Here is a 22,246-nt window from a genome sequence, read left to right on the forward strand (position 1 = left end):
GTAGTTGCTTGTAGTTTAACCAGGAACGAAATTAACGATCTTGGCCACTTGGGTATTTTTTTTCTCACTTTTTAGTGTTATATAACATTTGTTAACAATGACTATTCTGAAATGCCACTTAGAAGATTAGTATGTATTTATTAACAGGATTCAACAGAGATGGTTTTAACATATTTGGTTTCAACATCTATGGCTATGATCGTTATGGCTACAATGAGAATGGCTTCAGTTCCCATGGTTACGATCGCAATGGCTACAGTGAGAATGGTTACCAAGATACCACAGGGCGCTACAATGCTAACGGATATGACCAATACTGCCTCGACCGCTATGGTCTCAGCCAAGATGGTTACGATACATTCGGCTTCAATCTGAATGGTGTGGATATCTTCAACTGTGACTATCTCTACAATGGTCCATTTAGCATGGGTATCTCAGCTAGGCTGGATAGACTGCTTTATCGTCAGAGTAAGCAGTTCTTGATGGATGTGATTCATACATGTCCAAGGCCGAGCCAGCTGCCATTGATTTGGTTTGAGCAAACCTGGAGCCTTCAACAGAAACCATTGTCTAGAGGCAGGACCCAACCATCTACCTTCCCATCATCGGTCACTGCAAACAGGTACTTAACCAAATATATTTAATAAATGTTAATAAAATATTTAATAAAAGTTTCGCATCAGGATGAGTTAAGCGAGAGGATGTCTTTAGCCGACGCCATCTTGCAAACTTCTGATGGTTGCCTATCACGAATCCCGGTCCAAAATTAATGTCCTCAGCTCAGTGGTTTCTTGTTGTGTTGCGTCTGTCTTCAGTTGATCTAGGATCTGCTGATCAGGATAAAGATATAGTTTAGTTTTGTTTTACCCTTACAATGATGTGTATTAAGCACTATATAATCAGTACTTTCCTGAGCTCTGTGAAGAACAATCCACAGGCAAATCACTTGGGTGGGATTTGAACCCGACTGTTGCATTGCTAGAGCAGATGTCTTATCACTAGACCACAGAGCTAGCCTGTTGGCTAGAAACACTTCAAATCCTTGTTGATCTTCAATACTTGGTCCAGTTTCCCATGTGAGATACTTTTCTTCCTGGTAGAAATTCCTTAATAATTTACATTTATCTGCTTTCCTTTTAGAAAGCAAAAGTTAAACAAGTTGTTGTAAACACTTTGTTAAAAGTTTGCTTAAACTTTGCAAACAATAGTTGCGAACATTGCTTAATTTAAAGTGAAAAAGAATATTGATTAAAAATCTATAAATGTGCCCCTATATTCATGACTACTTCCAATGTCCTTAAAGCACTGTGTGAAGTAATTAATTTAATACATAATTAATTATTTTCCTGTAGGTTTTGTTTTGATGTTGAGACGTTTCTAGACAGCTGTATCTGTGAATCCTCCGAAGCATTTTGTCCAATCAATCCGTGCAATTCACTTTGCAACACCCATCCAGAGGCAGTGTGTTTTTATGACCTGTGTGGTTCATGTACAGCGACGTGGTATGACAATGGACAAGAGGTCAACTGTGGACAGAGTCTTGAAGACGGTAAAACCACAACTCAAGTTGAGACCATTTAAAAAAACTAACTCCGCAGTAGTGAAGTTAATAACAAGAAGTCCACTCGATCCACTAAGCAAAAGTAGATTTTCTACCTTCTGCCCAGGTAGTAAGTTGAAAAGCAGGACAATTCTTTTTAGAACTGAGAAGTCTCCCAAATTCTGATAAATCTTCTCAAGTTCTCAAAAGAACATAACCCACCTAGCAATACACACATGTTGTTACTGCAAACCAAATATAAGTTGATACTAATTCTTTTCTTAATTTTCAAAAAAGAAGAACTGTTGACTATTTATTGAAATCTTCTAAGCAGCATCTTGTCCCTGTATTTAAAAAAAAGAAAGTTTTGGGATATAAAAGTAGTTCCAAACTATTTGGATACCAGTTGTCATTTCAATTCCTGAATTATTCACAGCTCACTACCTTCATACATGTATACCCAAGAGTAAACAAATCTCCACAAACTTCCACAATCACTGTGCTCTGCTGATGCCCTACGCGTGTAGATCTCGCATGCACAGCATTCTTGGGGAACTTAATCGTTCTCAAGATCAGGGGCCAATTTCACAAAGAGCTAAGATTGATCTTAACTGTAAATCAATCATAGTTTCTAAGCAAAGTGTGATGTCACAATTCAAATCACTTATGGTAATATCAACAATTTTTCTTGTGATGAATTTTATTGCTTTGTGGAATCTGGCCGTGGCCAATCACTTTGGAACAGACTCCCTACTGAACTCAGAAACGATACATGTACCATAAACACAATATTAAAAATATCATTTAAAAACCTCCCCTTTCCATAGGTTCCTACTTAACCAGTCAGTTGCTATCGTTCCTGCAATTCTGTTCTTTGCTCTAAGTCGGGCCAAGAGTGTCAAATCTGTTAAAGATATTGAATTATTTTGACAGATTGTTTGAATGGTACAACTACCCATGTTGATGGATCCACCTGGAAACCTGACCCCTGTACAACATGTATGTGCAGAGTAAGTATTTAGTCAGGTACCTCATCTTAGGTGTGAACCTCTGGTGGTATTTTTAGAAAAGCAATTCCAGCAGACCTTGCTTCAAAATGTCTGACGTACGGGTATGAAACAGTTTTACATGACAAATCATGTTTGAAAATGTTTTGAATGCCATACTAACTTGAATTTTTTTGTTTTTTAACTAATAGTAAAGTAAAAAGTGTAATGCAAGGAAAGTTTCCAACGACCTCATGTTGCGACCCTAGAGTCTTTCTCAAAGGCTTATTTAAGGAAAACAAAAACATTCTTATTTTAAAGTTATTATTATTGTGTTTGGTTTTACCCTTACAACGATGAGTGTAAGCATCATATACTCAGTACATCCCAGAGTTTTGTGAACAAAATTTACTTGAATTGAATTTCACCCGACTAATACGACTGCGAAGTTTTCCACAGAACGCCCGGATAGTACTGAGGGTAAAACCAAAGAATATTCTTTATCCCCGAAGCAAATTTAACTTTTATTAAATAGTTAGTATGTTTAATCAAAATATTTATTTTCTATGTGAATTGAGTCCTGAGTTTAGATGATAAAATTTGATCCCTTAACATTCCAAGTTCAGTAAACAATATGAGATTGTAAGATCATCTTTCTTGATGTTTTGTATCATTTTTTCTTGATGTGTATCTCAGAGCGGTTCAGTCAACTGTTTTCTTGATCAGTGTACTCCATTGAGGTGTCGATATCCAGCATTCAAGTCTGGATATTGCTGTCCAAAGTGCGATGGTAGGTCACGTTATCAAAATAATGGTTTAGCAATATTATTGTTATTAGTGACATTTATTACTTATGTTGATTTTACTCATGATGTTAAAAAAAAAGAATGATTTTGCAATCTCTGTGAACATTAATGTACAACAAAATATAACTCACTGCAACCAGACTGAGAAAAACAGAACTATGGTCAGTCTTTGACCATTCTCAGTTAAAATGTTCTTGATCAGATGATGATGATCGGTAAACAAGAAACTACGCCACTGGTAATTGCTGTTTTTGAGAAAATGTGAAGTAGGATTTAATCTGAAATGAAAAAGGATTTGATTTGAAACTTTGCATGGTTGGAGCACAATTCGATCAGGTTTTGCAGTAGCACCATGTGTAAATCTTTTTAACACAAATTCTCAGAACCACCACTACTCAAAAGAGATTCACACACGGTGCTACCGCAAAACCTTGCTCGAATATGAAATATCGTTCCATCAACCTGTTTACATTTGTGCGCCGGTAACTGTTTGAGAAAAACAAGAGCATATGGTGACAACTGTAAGCTGTCAGACAGACCTAGTGCTTTATAAGGACACAAAATTGCATTATTCTTTAAAATGAAACAACACCATGACGAAACGAATACACTGGACACTTAAGAAACAATATGTACTTTCAGTCAAGTAAGTTATTTTGTAGTAACTTGGAAGTGCATTTTTTTCACATCTGCAAATGATGTAACCGACCTTAAAGTTAACAATTGTCATTTATTTGGTTTCTTTTAGATTGTATGATTGGAAATACATTGATACCCAATGGGAATCCTATCTTAGGAGAGACTGATGCCTGCCTATCCTGTATATGTCAAGTAAGAACAATGTATTTAACAGATGTTAATTTTTCCATCGGGGATAAAGAATATAACATGGTTTTTAACCCTAACACCGACGGTATTAAGCATTGTATACTTAAACAAAATTGGACTGTGACAATCAGCACTAGAGAGCATCTCACATTGTAAAACATTGTAAAACAACAGCAGGATTACCAACAAGTTTCAACTTGGAAATTATAGCCCTCAAAGTTAGTGCCTTCCCTTTCTGAAATCCTTGATCCACCCCTTATCCAAGTAGGGTACCTAGGGTAGCCTAAAACTGCACTCAGTCTAGATAAACAAATATGGAAGATCATTGCCCTGTTTCAAAGAGCTGATTAAGCAGAAAATATTGCTTTATAATTTTTGCTGAGAAATTAGCAGGAAACCAGGCACAAACGGTACATGTGACTTGTTTTATTTTGGGGCTGGTTACCTTCATGGTTACCTTATTCTGCTAAGCAAAATTGTTTTAAGTTTAGCTACTACAATTTGAGCTTAAGCAGCTCTATGAAATTGGGTCATGCTATGTGCAATCTGTGCAATCATATCTAACATAAATATAATATATTTATACTTTTTGTTCTTATTTGTAGAATGGTGACAGGGAATGTCAGCCAGTACAGTGTCCATTCCTATCATGTGAGAATCCAGTTAAACCAATTGGAGAATGTTGCCCGACATGTAGTGGTAAGAAATTTATAACTCGATGTTTCGACCCTAGCAGAGTCTTTCTCAAAGGCTAAAATGTATAATTCAACTCTCCATAAAGTATGAATTGTTAAGTTGTACTCTCAAACACCTTAAGTATGCAAAATAACTTGATGGTTAATTGTTGAAAAGATTGACAGAAAAATATTAAAATCTGGTGTTTGATAAGGTGAGCTTAGGAGAGAAAAAAAGTAAAGAAACTTTGTCTGTGGCTGGTACTGTTTTCTTGGGGAAGTATTCCATGACCTATGTATGTAATCTTACCTTAAATTGAAAGAACTTCCATCGGTTAAATGCAGGGTGTACTTTTGCTGATTACTCTAAAAGTTAATGACCATAACAACTTACTTGGTAAATAACAATGGAGAGGCTGTTAATATTATAAGACATTTTAGAATCAACCCCTGTAAAGTAATGTAGTTTTAGAGAAATATGTGATTTTGTTTACCCCCAAATTTGACTCTGAGAAAGATTCTTAGGCATCTGAAAAGATGGTGATTTTTTTTCTTTTTATGTTTCCTTGCAACTTTCATGATAAATTGAGCCAAAATGTTCACAGGTTTGTTATTTTATGCTTAGTGTTGGGATACACCAAGTGACAATACTGGTCTTTGACAATTACAAAAAAAGTACCTTGCCTTAAACAATAAGACTCCTTTGTGAAAACATTCACACTTTATTACATTTTAATGTTAATTGCCATTTGTTGCAAATGTTAAATTTTTATTTCAATGTATGAGACATTTCATGAATGAATGAAATCAATTTCCTTTTTTCATTGTATTTAGGAATTGGCTGTGAATTTAACGGCTACCAGCTAGATCACAGCCAGACATTTGAGCAAGATGCATGCACCACGTGTACTTGCCTACAGGGCAGAGTTGAGTGTTCAACAACAACATGTCCTGTACTGACTTGCCCATCGCAGACTACACCTGACGGTGAATGTTGCCCACAATGCACCGGGCAAGGCGGATGTGTCTATGAGGATATGTCATTCAATAGCGGGGATTTCTTCACCCCGATGGCTAACCCATGTCTCCGATGCTCATGTTTGGTGAGTTCAAGCTTGTATGAAAGGCTGACTGTATCAAGTGTTAAAGAGTTGATGAAGACCTCATTGTCAAACTGTGTTGAATTTATTGAGGACCAACAGGACGAAGCATCATGGTTTAAGGTCTTGACTCGAACCTACACACTGCTGATCAGAATCGCCAGAGTTTGAATCCAGTTCTCTTAACTGCTAGGCCAAGACATGCCAAACTTGCCTGTTTTACGCTGTTCTTTCTGGTTGAAAACTTTGGCCATTGTTTCAGATAGTTTTCTACAAGTAGGGTGGGTTTCTCCAGTTGTAGTTAATTATTGTTATTATAGACTCAAACTAATACAGATTGTGCTATGGTTTGTTTACAGGACAGCAAAGTACGATGCAACCCAATAGCATGTTCAAGGCCACCCTGTGATAATCCAGTGCTGCTACTAGGAGCTTGCTGCCCTGAATGTACTGACAGTAAGTCATCTCAACAAGTCTCTCTCACAAATATTCTTTATTCTCAAAATTGATTTCATGTTTTAATGTTGTATTTTTGTTTAATGTTTAAAGGTTGACCAATGAAAAAAGCTGTATCATTTCTTCTCAACATGTGTTATTGAGCATGTACACAACCAATGAGACCAATTGCTTTACGTCCCATGGTTAAGTGTCTTGCTTAAGGACACACATGTGTCACGGCTGGGGATTCAAACCCACACTCTGCTGATAAGAAACACCAGAGTTTGAATTTGTTGCTCTTAACCACTTCCACTATTCTCTAGTCTTATACTTCAATCTCTTTTTGACCCGAATTTGACCTGTATTTCCCCTTTCTTTGACCTGTCTCAGAATGTGTAGTAAATGGGAAGCAATATAACAACGATCAGCGTTGGATCTCAGAGGATCAGTGTCAACATTGTACCTGTCATGAGCGTGAAGTAGACTGTGTAGATCTAAGACCCTGTGTTGGTACATGTCAACATGGTTTTATACCTATTGGTCAATGCTGTCCCGTTTGTACAGGTTAGTGTCATTCAGATTTGTATTCACTTGGATTGAGCGTTCCATATTTCAACATGAAAATATTCTCACCATTTCACTCATAAGCATTCATTATTTGAATAATGTGATCATATACATGTATGAGTACATGTTGTGACAAGCCTATTCTATCCTGAAGTATCTTGAAGTAATTAACTTTGACCCTGTTTGATGTAGATTGCTTGTATGATGAACGTCGTCAACCCAATGGAGAGATCTTTATCAGTCAAGATGAGTGTAGCCGATGTCTATGCTCCTTTGGAACAGTGACTTGTGAGAAGTTACCATGTGAACCATTACCATGCCAGCTAAGTGAGGTTCTCCCAGGGGAGTGTTGCCCAGTCTGCAGAGGTAGGTCTCCTTAAACCTTGCTACCAAATCTTTCCAGCGCTTGTAAGGTGCTTGTCGGGCACACATATTACGCCATAGTACATTTCAAATGAATCATGTTTTAATGTGCATACAGAAAGCATATCTTTTGACAGCGCGTTTTGCAAAGTCTCTAACACAGAATGGATCAACAACAGAACTAATTTTAAGACCTGCTTGAACGAAAATGTCAAGTCGTGATTTTTGCTGACGTTCATTAAAAATGTTTTCAATCAAAAAAGGAAAATCAATCATATGACTATAAATAGATTTTAATCGTGTAAAAAAACAATAATTTTGAATAACCTTATCCAGCACTTTTCTGAAAGATTCGCGAAAAGCTCTGTTACGTAATCACTCATGTTACATCATTGTTGGGAGCTCCAATTTGTATAGCCACTTTGTTGCAGCGTGGAGGTACATTATAACAAAGCAACCTCCCAAGCATGATGTCAAAGCATTGTCATTTTTACATGCGCCGTCAATGGCAGAAGTGTTTTTAGTTTTTCAAAAAGTTGAGGTCGGGGCCTGACTTTTTACAAACATCAAAATTACATTTAAATGGTGAACAAATGCATAAAAAACAATTTTAAATGGAATTTCCGTTGAAAACAGCCTGCACAAGTAGCTGTTTAAATATCCCATATATTTGGATACTTTTAAGTCACACTTCCAGGGGGCAACGATCGAGCAAGGCTTTCTGGGAAAGAAAAGAAAATGGCTCGTCAAGATCGTACACCGCTGGAATTGAGGTTGGGTCTCCTTGATCTTGATGACAGTTGTTGTGTCATGATTTGTTTGTCTGTTTTGGTATCAGAAAAAGGGTTTCAAAAACTTCATGAATTTGTTTTTCCGTTAACTTGAAAGGGATGGTAAACATTTGGTAATAACTCTTAAAATTAATGGCAATAAAAGCTTTTGGTTAGAAGATTAAAGCAGCTTTCGATGGTATAAAGTATTCTGAGAAAAATTTCACTTTGAAGTAATGTCGTTATGCTAAAAGATATCAGTTTTTATTCCTCAAAATTTGAATCTGAGAAGGTTTGCTGTCACGCTCCTCACATTGTGTATTCCATTTGTGGATTGTTCTCCTGCTGACATATTCACTCCCAATTCTGGGCAATTTCTTAAAAACGCGACCACCTTTTGATATGAAATTCTAACAGATTATTCCTTTTGTATGTGTCTACATTTTTATAGGATTAAACCAATTAAACGGTTCCAAAACCATACGGTGTTTACTTTTAAACTTTGATATGCCAATTTCACATTTGTCAAGAAGCTGTACAAACTGAACAGTTAAAAAGCAGCCATTACAATTACTAAATTACTGAACAATTAAGGAAAATCATTCACCAGAATTGTTTAAGATGAAACAGAGACTTATCCTTCGTTTGCTCTAAGGCACTGATATATGGGCACGAACAGTAGAAAGATTATTGATGACACGCCTCCTGAAACAGTGAGATTTCAAATATGTTTTTGTATTATGATTCTTCAAATTGCCACTATTTAATCAATGTTTCTGAATAGTTTATTGACCTTATTTTTCTTTTCCTCCCCAGGTTGTGTGGATGACTTTGGTGATTCACATGAGCACATGTCTCACTGGACCCCTGTGTTTAGTGTATGTCAAGATTGTTACTGTGAAGAAGGCCAGATAGCATGTGAAGTCATCCAATGTCAGTCACAATGTTCACATGCAATCATCAAACCAGAAAACTGCTGCCCTATTTGTGATGGTTAGACAATTATCAATTAAATACCTCTTATATTACTGATATTGCTGCCTTAGAAAACAGAAACACTATGTGCAAAGTTAGGTGTGGTTGTTCATGTCCTCTATGTTTAGTTAGGTGTGGTTGTTCATGTCCTCTATGTTTAGTTAGGTGTGGTTGTTCATGTCCTCTATGTTTAGTTAGGTGTGGTTGTTCATGTCCTCTATGTTTAGTTAGGTGTGGTTGTTCATGTCCTCTATGTTTAGTTAGGTGTGGTTGTTCATGTCCTCTATGTTTAGTTAGGTGTGGTTGTTCATGTCCTCTATGTTTAGTTAGGTGTGGTTGTTCATGTCCTCTATGTTTAGTTAGGTGTGGTTGTTCATGTCCTCTATGTTTAGTTAGGTGTGGTTGTTCATGTCCTCTATGTTTAGTTAGGTGTGGTTGTTCATGTCCTCTATGTTTAGTTAGGTGTGGTTGTTCATGTCCTCTATGTTTAGTTAGGTGTGGTTGTTCATGTCCTCTATGTTTAGTTAGGTGTGGTTGTTCATGTCCTCTATGTTTAGTTAGGTGTGGTTGTTCATGTCCTCTATGTGCAAAGTTAGGTGTGGTTGTTCATGTCCTCTATGTTTAGTTAGGTGTGGTTGTTCATGTCCTCTATGTTTAGTTAGGTGTGGTTGTTCATGTCCTCTATGTGCAAAGTTAGGTGTGGTTGTTCATGTCCTCTATGTTTAGTTAGGTGTGGTTGTTCATGTCCTCTATGTTTAGTTAGGTGTGGTTGTTCATGTCCTCTATGTTTAGTAAGGTGTGGTTGTTCATGTCCTCTATGTTTAGTTAGGTGTGGTTGTTCATGTCCTCTATGTTTAGTTAGGTGTGGTTGTTCATGTCCTCTATGTTTAGTTAGGTGTGGTTGTTCATGTCCTCTATGTTTAGTTAGGTGTGGTTGTTCATGTCCTCTATGTTAGTTAGGTGTGGTTGTTCATGTCCTCTATGTTTAGTTAGGTGTGGTTGTTCATGTCCTCTATGTTTAGTTAGGTGTGGTTGTTCATGTCCTCTATGTTTAGTTAGGTGTGGTTGTTCATGTCCTCTATGTTTAGTTAGGTGTGGTTGTTCATGTCCTCTATGTTTAGTTAGGTGTGGTTGTTCATGTCCTCTATGTGCAAAGTTAGGTGTGGTTGTTCATGTCCTCTATGTTTAGTTAGGTGTGGTTGTTCATGTCCTCTATGTTTAGTTAGGTGTGGTTGTTCATGTCCTCTATGTGCAAAGTTAGGTGTGGTTGTTCATGTCCTCTATGTTTAGTTAGGTGTGGTTGTTCATGTCCTCTATGTTTAGTTAGGTGTGGTTGTTCATGTCCTCTATGTTTAGTTAGGTGTGGTTGTTCATGTCCTCTATGTTTAGTTAGGTGTGGTTGTTCATGTCCTCTATGTTTAGTTAGGTGTGGTTGTTCATGTCCTCTATGTTTAGTTAGGTGTGGTTGTTCATGTCCTCTATGTTTAGTTAGGTGTGGTTGTTCATGTCCTCTATGTTTAGTTAGGTGTGGTTGTTCATGTCCTCTATGTTTAGTTAGGTGTGGTTGTTCATGTCCTCTATGTTTAGTTAGGTGTGGTTGTTCATGTCCTCTATGTTTAGTTAGGTGTGGTTGTTCATGTCCTCTATGTTTAGTTAGGTGTGGTTGTTTATGTCCTCTATGTTTAGTTAGGTGTGGTTGTTCATGTCCTCTATGTTTAGTTAGGTGTGGTTGTTCATGTCCTCTATGTTTAGTTAGGTGTGGTTGTTCATGTCCTCTATGTTTAGTTAGGTGTGGTTGTTCATGTCCTCTATGTTTAGTTAGGTGTGGTTGTTCATGTCCTCTATGTTTAGTTAGGTGTGGTTGTTCATGTCCTCTATGTTTAGTTAGGTGTGGTTGTTCATGTCCTCTATGTTTAGTTAGGTGTGGTTGTTCATGTCCTCTATGTTTAGTTAGGTGTGGTTGTTCATGTCCTCTATGTTTGAAATTGATGGTGTTAGTATCAGTGGGTGTTTTATCTTATTAGACTCCCCAACTTCTTTTAAAAGCCCTACTGTACAAGGCTCCTACATGTACATACAATGCTTAATTAATTAATTAATTAATTAATTAATTAATTAATTAATTCAGTGAATAATTTTGCTGTACTGTTAAAGAAAGTGGACACTATCGGTAATTGTGAAAGACTAGACTTCACAGTTGGTGTATCTCAACATATGCATAAAATAACAAACCTGTGAAAATTTGAGCTCAATCGGTCATCGAATTTTTGAGATAATAATGAAAGAGAAAAAGGCCCATTGTCACACGAAGTTGTGCAAAGTTTTTGCACAACTTCCTAGTTAACTCCTCTTTTCTATAAAACAGTTCTTTGTAAGCACTTCATAAATTTGTTGTTATTTGTCTATATTTTGTCTCTCTCTCTTTTCTGTTCTTGTTTTATTTGCTGACTTCGTTTTTGTTGTTTTTGTTTTTATTTTTGCTTGTATAGGCTGTCTCTATGAAGGTCAAGAATATCAGAATGGTGATCCGTTATTGACCTCTGACCCATGTCGTGAATGTACCTGTGAGATGGGCTCAGTGTCTTGTAGTTATACAAGATGTGATCAAGTTGGCTGTTCGCGCCCCTACACACCACCAGGACAATGCTGTGCTGTATGTCAGGGTAAGATCAAGAGCCTCAGATTCCATCTGGCAGACTGGGGATTTCTCGGAGTCACTGTCAACGTAGCATATTTGACCAACCTACTGAGCTTCAGTGAAACATCTCATAACTTGCACTCAAGTTTGGACAAATCTGCATGACTCATTCCTAGAAGTAGACACAGTTGGGGTGACCGCACCTTTTCTGATGCGGCATCTAGGATATGGAACAGTCTTCCTAACAACATCAGACAAAAAACACCTACAATACAGACTCTCAAAATGCCACTCAAATCTCATCTTTTTACAAGAGCTTACTGTACGGCGCCATGAGCAATGTTGTTGGAATATGGTGCCATATAAATGTTACGATTGATTGATTGATTAATTATTGTTTCTGTGTAGCAGAAAATTGTCTGAACAACACTAATCAAGTGTTTTCTTTTCGAGCTTCCTCCTTTTGAGAAAGAGACTGACAAGTAAATTTCTTGTATTCTCTTTATAAATCCTATAGAATGTGAGTTTGAGGGGCAGTATTACGAGAATGGCCGGGAGTTTTATTCATCGGTAGATCCATGCCAGTTGTGTAATTGTCAGGTAAGTATCAAATATACCCAATGGCTGTTACAGTAACACCAACAAGATATTTCCAGTCAAATAATGGTTTGAAAATACATGTTGAGGTTTGTTTGACAATAACTCCCGAACTAAGCTTGCTAGAGAGAAGCGTATTGTGCTGGACTGTGCATTGCATATCCTGTATCTGAAAAATTTGACCTTTAGTGCCACTTTGCGCCATTTACAGCCTGGGATACAAGGAATTCACAGGGATACAAGGAATTCACAGGGATACAAGGAATTCACAGGGATACACAAAGATAACTCCTGTAGGGTAGGGTAGTTGATGTACCGTTTTTGACGTCTGTGAGAGATGATGTCTGTGAGTTTGCATGTGCAATAAAAAGTACACACGCTATGTTCTGAACTGAATTGTAACTATTTTCCCATCAGTACTGGGTTTAATGATTAACTCAGAAATACTTGTGTATGTACAAAATATTTTTTATGTACAAAATATTCATAAATATGCTGGTACCAAGTTGTTGTCAATATCATGATATTTGTAGTTTGTAGTATATTTTCTGATAACTTGACCACGACTATTGTTTTTAGCAAGGTGAATTGGTGTGTCGGAACGTTCAGAATTCTTGCAGTCCACAATGTACACATCCAAGTAATGTTCCAGATCAGTGTTGTCCAGTTTGCAGCAACTGTGTGTTTGAGAGTCGAGAAATCCCTAATGGTCGACGCTTTAGGCATCCTGATGACCACTGCCAAGTCTGTACATGCACAGTAAGTTATGAAACTGTTCCTGGTATTCAAATATTTGCGTTGAGCCACTGCTAGAAGCGAGAACTCTTGTGCACTCTTTTTTCGTGTGATGAAAACTCCATGTACTATTTTTTCGTATGTTTGTTTAGCTGACTTTGGTTTATATTAGGTTTATGCAAAATGTATTATGCACTTTGCATCAACAATTAAGAACAATTCATTTTAGTCGCAATGCATTGTTTTAAGATGACACCAAAATCAATTTCACTTCAGGGGCCATTGATAACCATGCAAGTACAACGACTGAGTTCTCCATAAGAAAAGGAGGGAGGGGGGGGTTGTTATTCATCAAAAGAAAACAATCTGCAGGGTTTGCCCTCTCTTTTCTGAAACCCCACCATAGGATGGCTTTGTAGTGTGTGAACCAGAACCATGTAATCCAGTCTCATGTCGTAACCCAGTATTTAACCCTCTCTCCTCTGAAACCCCACCATAGGATGGCTTTGTAGTGTGTGAACCAGAACCATGTAATCCAGTCTCATGTCGTAACCCAGTATTTAACCCTCTCTCCTCTGAAACCCCACCATAGGATGGCTTTGTAGTGTGTGAACCAGAACCATGTAATCCAGTCTCATGTCGTAACCCAGTATTTAACCCTCTCTCCTCTGAAACCCCACCATAGGATGGCTTTGTAGTGTGTGAACCAGAACCATGTAATCCAGTCTCATGTCGCAACCCAGTATTAAACTCTCTCCTCTGAAACCCCACCATAGGATGGCTTTGTAGTGTGTGAACCAGAACCATGTAATCCAGTCTCATGTCGTTACCCAGTATTTAACCCTCTCTCCTCTGAAACCCCACCATAGGATGGCTTTGTAGTGTGTGAACCAGAACCATGTAATCCAGTCTCATGTCGTAACCCAGTATTTAACCCTCTCTCCTCTGAAACCCCACCATAGGATGGCTTTGTAGTGTGTGAACCAGAACCATGTAATCCAGTCTCATGTCGTTACCCAGTATTTAACCCTCTCTCCTCTGAAACCCCACCATAGGATGGCTTTGTAGTGTGTGAACCAGAACCATGTAATCCAGTCTCATGTCGCAACCCAGTATTAAACTCTCTCCTCTGAAACCCCACCATAGGATGGCTTTGTAGTGTGTGAACCAGAACCATGTAATCTAGTCTCATGTCGTAACCCAGTATTTAACCCTCTCTCCTCTGAAACCCCACCATAGGATGGCTTGGTAGTGTGTGAACCAGAACCATGTAATCCAGTCTCATGTCGCAACCCAGTATTTAACCCTCTCTCCTCTGAAACCCCACCATAGGATGGCTTTGTAGTGTGTGAACCAGAACCATGTAATCCAGTCTCATGTCGTAACCCAGTGCTGCCTCCTGGAGAATGTTGCTACCAATGTGAGACCTGTATAGCCGTTGATGGTAGAGAGTACACAGATGGGCAACAGTGGACCAGTTCTCAGGACAAATGTTATACTTGTACATGCAAGGTAAGTACTTATCTCTCACGCATGTGTGTTGATAATGCATGCGCATGGGGTGAGAAGCTGGGGTCGATTTCACAAAGATAGTCTTAACTTTAAAGCCATTATACACTTTCGGTAAACAGTATTGTCCAAGGCCCACACTTCGTGTATCACGACATATATAAAATAACAAACCTGTGAAAATTTAGGCTCAATCGGTCATCGGAGTCGGGAGAAAATAACGGGAAAACCCGCTCTTGTTTCCGCGCGTTTCGCCGTGTCATGACATGTGTTTAAAAAAAATCCGCTAACGAGAATTTATATTGTTTTAATGTTTTCTCAACAAGTAAAGTATTTCATGGAAGAATATTTCAAGAGAAGTCTTTTACCATTACCTTCTGTAAACCCTGTAAATTATTTGTTAATCTGTGAACTTTTTTTTTTTCTGAACCGAAAGTGTATAATGGCTTTAAGGCTAGTCCTAAGTTAGGACAAGTAACTAGTCCTAACTCGAGATAAGACTTGTCTTAACTTTCTGTGAACTTCACCCCTGAGATTCAAAGATTCAATTTGTTGGGTACATGTATGTAACAAAATGCTTGGAGTATGATAAAACTAAAAGCAAAGGGACTGTACCTCCCATGTAATCATTGACCTTACCTCAAACCCTCGTTTGCAAATGAATTTTAAAAGTGTCCTCTCAAGAATCTGATGATTAGAGCTCTCCCAAGTCTAATTACTTTGCAATGGAACTGGTGAATGAAAAAAAAAAAAAATCACAGTGTAAAAAATATTTGTTTTTTTGTGGCTTTTGATAAATTTTGCGTATATAATGAAGTTGTAAATCCCTGGGCGGTAGTTTGCATGAAGATTACATACTGAATTAATGTAAATCCCTGGGTGGTAGTTTGCATGAAGATTACATACTGAATTAATGTAAATCCCTGGGTGGTAGTTTGCATGAAGATTACATACTGAATTAATGTAAATCCCTGGGCGGTAGTTTGCATGAAGATTACATACTGAATTAATTTTCAGTTGTCACTGGTGTAAATTAGTACAATGGTGTTTGTTACTAATGAGTGATTGTGGCGATGCAGTTGGTTCTAGTTGTAACGATGAACAAGGTAGACAGATTCAGTATAACTATGGCCATGCAGAGTTATTGTCTTTTTTTCTTCATGATAATAGAAAATGCATGTAAGGAATGAAAAAGCATTATGAATGTGTAGTAAATTGCATGATTGGTGGTCTCATAGTAGAAGTGTCTGTATTGGCTTTTATATGTGTCTATATTTGGTGTTTTCTTAAAACATTGTCACCATTTGCCAAGTTCTTTGCCAAAGAAGTTGCTTTGATGCCTGAATGCATGACTAAACAACTTGAGTGCTTAGGATAGAAACTGTGTAGAAAAGTTGTTTCTTCTTTGGAAGTTTCTTACTTCATGTGTACTGTAAAAAGGCCTAAGTTGTGTTCACTTTTCAAATGGTGTCACTTTTTAAATACAGTATTTTTAATGAACTAAAAAACAAAGGTCAGATTTTTATGCTGAAAGTCTACTAGTACTAGGTCACATTAATAATTAATAATTTTTGTTTACCATCTTCGAAATGAGGAACTGTTTCAGATTTTGACACTCTCTGAGTTGTACATTCAAAACGTATTTAGTGATGTTTTCTTGAAAATCATGAAATCCCCTTTTCAATTAATTTTTTGTTCTGCTGCATTTCTATTGCTATGGGCAGAGTATACACAACTCATCTGCAACTATACACCAATACATACCAGAATGAGATAGTTGGTTGAGTAACTTGCTGATAACACAAGTACAAAGTAACTAAATATTTGTAATTTAATTTTCAAAATACAATTATTTGATAGTAAAAATGTGTGTCAATACATAGATTAATTTTAAATTTGCAACCTAAAAATGAGACAATTACAAGTCTAAATGTTAAACCGGTCCCTCCAAGTTAAACAAGCAAACGATCTGTATTTCCCTTGTACATCTTTTCATAAACTGATGATACTCTGCACTGATGCACGTTGCTATATTATTATTTTGCTTGTATTTTTTCCCCAACGCTCAACCCTTGCCTTTGATAACCAAAAACAAACCCCAAACTTCCAAACGTGCATAGGACAGGCAAGTAGGCTGTGAGCTGTCGGAATGCCCTGTGCTAGATTGCAGTAACCCAGGTCGACCTCAAGATGCATGCTGTGCTGAATGTGAGAATTGTGAGTTCGACAGACGCTATTTCAGCAACTACCAGGAGTTTATCAACCCATTGAATAGGTGTGAGCATTGTCAGTGTTTGGTAAGTCAGTGGAGGGTAGGTTGGGTGATTTCTCTCTGTGTGTTTTAAACAAGGGCACAGTGTAATGAATTCAAACCACAGATGAGAGGAGGCTGATGTTTAGTGTCTGAGATAATTCTCTCCTTTCATGTATGCCCTTTTGTTGCATACATGTCTTATATGAGGAAACGCCATACTTGTAGTTAGAATACCAGTGTACATGGCCAGAATATAAGAAGTCGGATTAGATTCAGACTGAACATAATCAAATACAGACGAGGAAACAAATATGCAGAAAAACAAAATAATGGATAAAATTGCAAGTCCTGATAAAATGGATTAAACTAGCTGAAGAACAGGATGCAGATTTTGAGATGCACTAACACAAAATACTGATCGCAGGAGGTAAAAAAAGGCACGTACGCATGGTGACTTGATCAATGAGTCATTGATGCCGGGATTATTGTGGAGGCATTGAGCTAGCAGTTTAAAGTAAATGGGATACAAATTTACTGCTCAGGCAGCTCAGTTTACATTTTGTAATGGATGGAATTACTGTGTGATTTGCCTATAATAATTATATAATATATTATATCAGGTTGAGGACTTGATCAAAGCAACTTTATTTTGGCTCACCTGATTGCAGATTTTAATTCCTGCTCGAATGCTGTTCAATGACGCTGTCTTGTTGTAGTGCTCGCCATCTGTTTTTCTGACTTCCACATACAATTTTGACAAAACACTCGCAAGCATAAGCTTACCTACACTTTCAAAATTCGTTTGAAGATTTTTTTCCATCAGGTAAGCTCTCAGAACATGTACTGAGCTATTCAAAATCCTCATCGGAAACCGAAGTGAATCTGGCGCCGCTTGTAGAAGCAGCCATTGTTGTTGATTATGATCTGCAGCTCCGTTCACTGGTTAACAACAGTGAGCGTGCACTCTTGACTATATGGGAACTAGTGAAACTTGTTAAAATGCCCGGATGGAGCAATACTGAAGCAATATTACTGTCTCCGGGAACTTTTACTGACACAATATTGCTGTCATCCGGGTGCTTTTTACGAAAGCATTCACTAGGCTGATATATTTTTGCCTCTGGAAGCCTGATATAAATAATAATGTGAAATATGGCAATGCCTTTGAACTACCTGGCTACATACCGTGTATGGCCATTATCTCAAATATAAGTAGAAAGTTTCTACAAAGTTGCAAATAAGAACCCAGATTTCCACTCATACTTGGATATGACCACAAGCAGATGATCAAGTGTTTCTTAGTGGTTGGTTATTGTGATAATATGTGGACTTTGGAGGACTAATGCTGGTTGTAAAGTAAGTTAACATTTGGAATGGATTGTATGACAAAACAAGTTGCTTGGCTTGCATGTTTCTTCTGTTACTATCAATCTTTGATTTCTGTTTTCTGTTTTTTATTTATTTATTCTTGTTAACTTGTTGATTGTCTTTCTTTCCCTACCAGTTCCTTGTTCTGTCAGTTGTTTCTTTGTATTGTAATATTCTGATCACTTCTTGTGTAGTTTGATTATGTATCTTTTTACTTTGTTTCTGTTCAGTGTTAATTATGATCCAATGTATTAGTTTGATTTGCTTGTTGTTAATATTTGTTGTTGTTTTATGACAGAATGGCAATATTGTATGCGAAGCCTTAGATTGTCCACCTCTGCCCTGCCCAAATCCTGTAACGCTATCTGGAGAATGCTGCCCTCAGTGTCTCGGTAAGTTTGTATGGCCCTCTGGTGAAGCCGAATTCGGGCATTTTTTTGTTGGTTTGTTTAGAAAGTTTTCAAACTGGAACTTATTCCTTTTCCTCAAAGACCTCAACCCTTTCCAAGAATCTTTAGTGAATCAGCTGTGCATCTAATGATAGCTGGTCAAGGGTTGTTCTTTTATTTCTGTGTGTGATGAAACCTTTATATTTGTGTGACACGTTAGTCAGTTTAAAGGGACACGTTGCCTTGGATCGGGTGAGTTTGTCTATGAAAAGTGTTTAAAACCATTAGCTATGAAATGCATATTTAGAGAAATGTTTGAAACGTAGAATATAATGATCCACACAAATATGTCTCGAAATTGCGTGGTTTTCCTTTTACTCTGCAATCTAACATGCGCGGCCATTTTGTGGAGTCAAAAATTTGACTCCTCAAGATGGTGTGCCGTGTTAGCTTCACGATGTATAAGGAGAACCGTGCAATTTTGAAGCAAATTTGTGTGGATCATTATATTCTACTTTAAAAACACTTTCCAACCATATGCATTTCATAACTAACGGTTACAAAGAGAATCGAGAAATACGGATTTATTTTGCACACATGTCATGACACTGCGAAACGTGCGGAAAATAGGGTGGGTTTTCCCGTTATTTTCTCCCGACTCCGATGACCAATTGAGCCTAAATGTTTTGCAGATTAGTTATTTTATATATAAGTTGTGTTACATGAAGTGTGGGCCTTTGCATAATACTGTTTACTGAAAGTGTCCAATGGCTTTAAACTAGACACTAATAATCATTGACATTTAAGGGGTTGCATGAATTTCATCTAGTACTTTTGTATTGATAATTGTTTCCGCCTGTGTCAAAACCTAGACTTCCAAGTGATATTTGCTATCTATACATCAACCAACCGATTTCTTTGTTTATTTTTCAGAGTGTGAATATCTTGGCAATGTGTTTCGTGATGGAGAAGCATTTAAAGACCCAGGCAATCCTTGTATTGACTGTCTATGCCAACAGGGTCAGGTACAATGTGATTATACCTTCTGCCCACCAGTCAGCTGTGAATACCCAATCACAAGAGATTGCTGTGATGTCTGTGATGGTAAATACTTACGTTTTTATCAAGTATAACTTCACGTTGCGTTGTCAAATCAAATACCATTGTTTAACAGATTGTCAGTGGTCATTTTCGTTGACACTTTTTAACATGTGTTTTTGCGACAGGAAATTACTCAGCTATTTGCACAGTTTCGAGATGTTTTGTTCAAGGGAACTTACACGTTTGGTAATTACTCAAAACAAATGATAACTTAAAAACTGACCTGATAATGAGCATTGTAGAGCTGTTGATAGCATAAACCATTGTGGGAAACGGCTCCCTCTGAAGTAATGTAGTTTTTGAGAAAGAGGTAATTGCTCACTATTATAATAAAAGACTTCTAGCTAGAAGTCTTTTATTCCTATCTGAAAGCACACAAATTCGTCCAATAAGGGTGGTATTTCTCTCATCATTTTCTTGCAACTTCGATGACCAATTTAGCTCAAATTTTCACACCAAGTGAGAAGACTGGTCTTTGACAAATTACCAAACGTGTACCTTCCCTTTAAACAAATTATGCCAGAGGTGGTTGGTTGTCATTTGCATGGAATTAAAGGGCATACGACTGATGTTGTTTTTAATGAATCAATTTTTAAAGATTAAGTTAAGCTCAGATTAACGCTCAGAATTGAGTTAATGAAAAATATCATGTGTTTTAAACCTCATTTGGAAATTTTTATTTGTGAAGTAGTTGTACTCATACTTAGAGATCCAAGAACTTGGTCTTAGTACTTGGATGAAATTGACTTTTTTTATTTAACTTAAATTTTTTATGAAAAATCTAAACACAAGGCCAAAGGCTCCAAGAAAACACAAGACAATTTAAAGAGAGAGAAAGGCATCTGTTTACATTGCTCTAAAACTGGAATAGATTGCAATATAGTGAAAAACAAGATATGGAGTTCGAGAGTTTGGCAGTATCTGTGGAAAATGCTTTTTGAATATCTCACAGTATTGGCTTTTGGATCAGATACAGTGAAAGGATTAGAAGATGTTGCAAAGCGGATGCTATGAGTGAAGGTACGTACAGAAGGGACAACAAGATCTTCTGTGGACTTACCAAAGAATGAGGTTGAAGAGATGATGCCAGATCTTGTCCTGTCGGAATAATAGCTTGCTGCTTAATTCTGTCTAGCAGGGATAAGAAACATGCTAGGGGTTTGGACCCTTTTCATGAAATATGCTTATTACATTCACGCATGCGTACAGACCCTGTTGGTTGGCAAACGCCATAGAACTGTGCACTAAGCAGATGCACAATCGCGTCTGCGTCACGCAACCATTAGCCGTGTGCAAAACGGCGCAATGTTCCCTCATTTTTACAAACCAAAATGTTAGTGCGCACGCACTATGTGCAATTTACATATTGCATAAAAGGGTCCATAGGCCTAGTAGATGCATCAGCGATATTCCCTAACTAGGCGAATGGTGGCTTTGTAGAGATGGAGCATGGCTTAAGGCGTCGGGTACTGCCAATAATGTTTGAACAGCCAAGATACTGAGATACTTTGTTTAGCCATATCAGAAATGTACAAATCCAAGCATGTGTCGGAAGTAGTTCAATTTTTTTTTTTTTTTGCTCCTTCAAAAGTTTCTCACTGATTTAAAGATATATTGCGATTTGTAAAATGAAAACGCCCTTGGTCTTTCAAAGATAAAATTCCAGTCCTGCTATATAGGTAGTACATGTATTCAGAATCATGTGCTCCTACATGGCGGTCTAAGTGTTTGTACTCTAGTACTAACCACCTTTGTACTCTGATGTACTTGACACTCCATTGAAAAGTACCTGAATGCAACATGGGGATACTTCCAATACATGTACATGTTTGGTTTGAATAATTGTGATGTCATGGTATAAAAGCTGCCCTTGGTAAGTGTGAATAGCCTTTTCTGATCAATCTATAAAAACTACACCAGGTGCGAGAGCATTCATGTTTACTCAAGCGATAACTGATGGAACTACATGTACATGTATTTCTCATGAGGGATTTTCCAAATTATCCTGTTTGAATCAGTCAATCAGTCATAAGTTTTTAATCTTAACCACTTGTTGTTGCCTTGAATAGGGTGTTTGTATCGCTCACAAGAATTCCAAAATGGAGAACCATTCTCAGATCCCAACAATCCATGTATTGAGTGCAACTGTTTGGTAAGTGGCTTTACAGTATTGATGAATGTGAATTATACAGCTCTTCAACTCTTGTTGCTTTATAGTAGTTGTGATATCCAACCAGTACTGCAAACACAGTAGACCTAAATGTAGTAACAACAAACTAGATTGACTGTCAACTAATCATTATTAAGGGAATGTGTGGTGAAGAGGTTTTCAACTAGTGGTTTAAACCCGCCGAGGCCTGGTTCTTGAGGTAAATTATCAAGAACCAGGCCTCGGCGAGTTTAAACCACTTGTTGAAAACTTGAAAACCGATTCTACACACTTTGATTCCCATTCATAAACACCTTTTTGGTCAAAAAACATCAACACTTTTTGGTCAAAAAGTAAAATAAATGCAAAAATTATAATTGTTCAATGATTTCTTTCAACGCAATTCACCCCTCCAGCTATGAAATGGTAAGGCCCTCGGGTAAACAACTCTTTATAAGG

At 37.4% G+C, this 22,246-nt stretch overlaps 1 protein-coding gene across 1 annotated transcript in view; it reads left to right on the plus strand.

Moving 5' to 3' along the window:
- The window catches only part of LOC117291153 (kielin/chordin-like protein), a 106,060-nt gene that overhangs the window by 28,874 nt on the left and 54,940 nt on the right, over positions 1-22,246 (plus strand). The window contains exons 14-32 of the mRNA XM_033772704.1: positions 148-622; positions 1,353-1,549; positions 2,474-2,550; positions 3,223-3,316; positions 4,081-4,163; positions 4,766-4,859; positions 5,669-5,937; positions 6,294-6,390; positions 6,763-6,936; positions 7,132-7,305; positions 8,889-9,065; positions 11,537-11,710; positions 12,203-12,285; positions 12,862-13,041; positions 14,350-14,529; positions 16,647-16,823; positions 18,447-18,540; positions 19,471-19,641; positions 21,708-21,790. Of these exons, the coding sequence (XP_033628595.1) occupies positions 148-622; positions 1,353-1,549; positions 2,474-2,550; positions 3,223-3,316; positions 4,081-4,163; positions 4,766-4,859; positions 5,669-5,937; positions 6,294-6,390; positions 6,763-6,936; positions 7,132-7,305; positions 8,889-9,065; positions 11,537-11,710; positions 12,203-12,285; positions 12,862-13,041; positions 14,350-14,529; positions 16,647-16,823; positions 18,447-18,540; positions 19,471-19,641; positions 21,708-21,790 (3,053 nt within the window). The remainder of the gene's footprint in view (positions 1-147; positions 623-1,352; positions 1,550-2,473; positions 2,551-3,222; positions 3,317-4,080; positions 4,164-4,765; positions 4,860-5,668; positions 5,938-6,293; positions 6,391-6,762; positions 6,937-7,131; positions 7,306-8,888; positions 9,066-11,536; positions 11,711-12,202; positions 12,286-12,861; positions 13,042-14,349; positions 14,530-16,646; positions 16,824-18,446; positions 18,541-19,470; positions 19,642-21,707; positions 21,791-22,246) is intronic.

Source organism: Asterias rubens, chromosome 6, assembly GCF_902459465.1.
Source record: "Asterias rubens chromosome 6, eAstRub1.3, whole genome shotgun sequence".
Classification (NCBI taxonomy): domain Eukaryota; kingdom Metazoa; phylum Echinodermata; class Asteroidea; order Forcipulatida; family Asteriidae; genus Asterias; species Asterias rubens.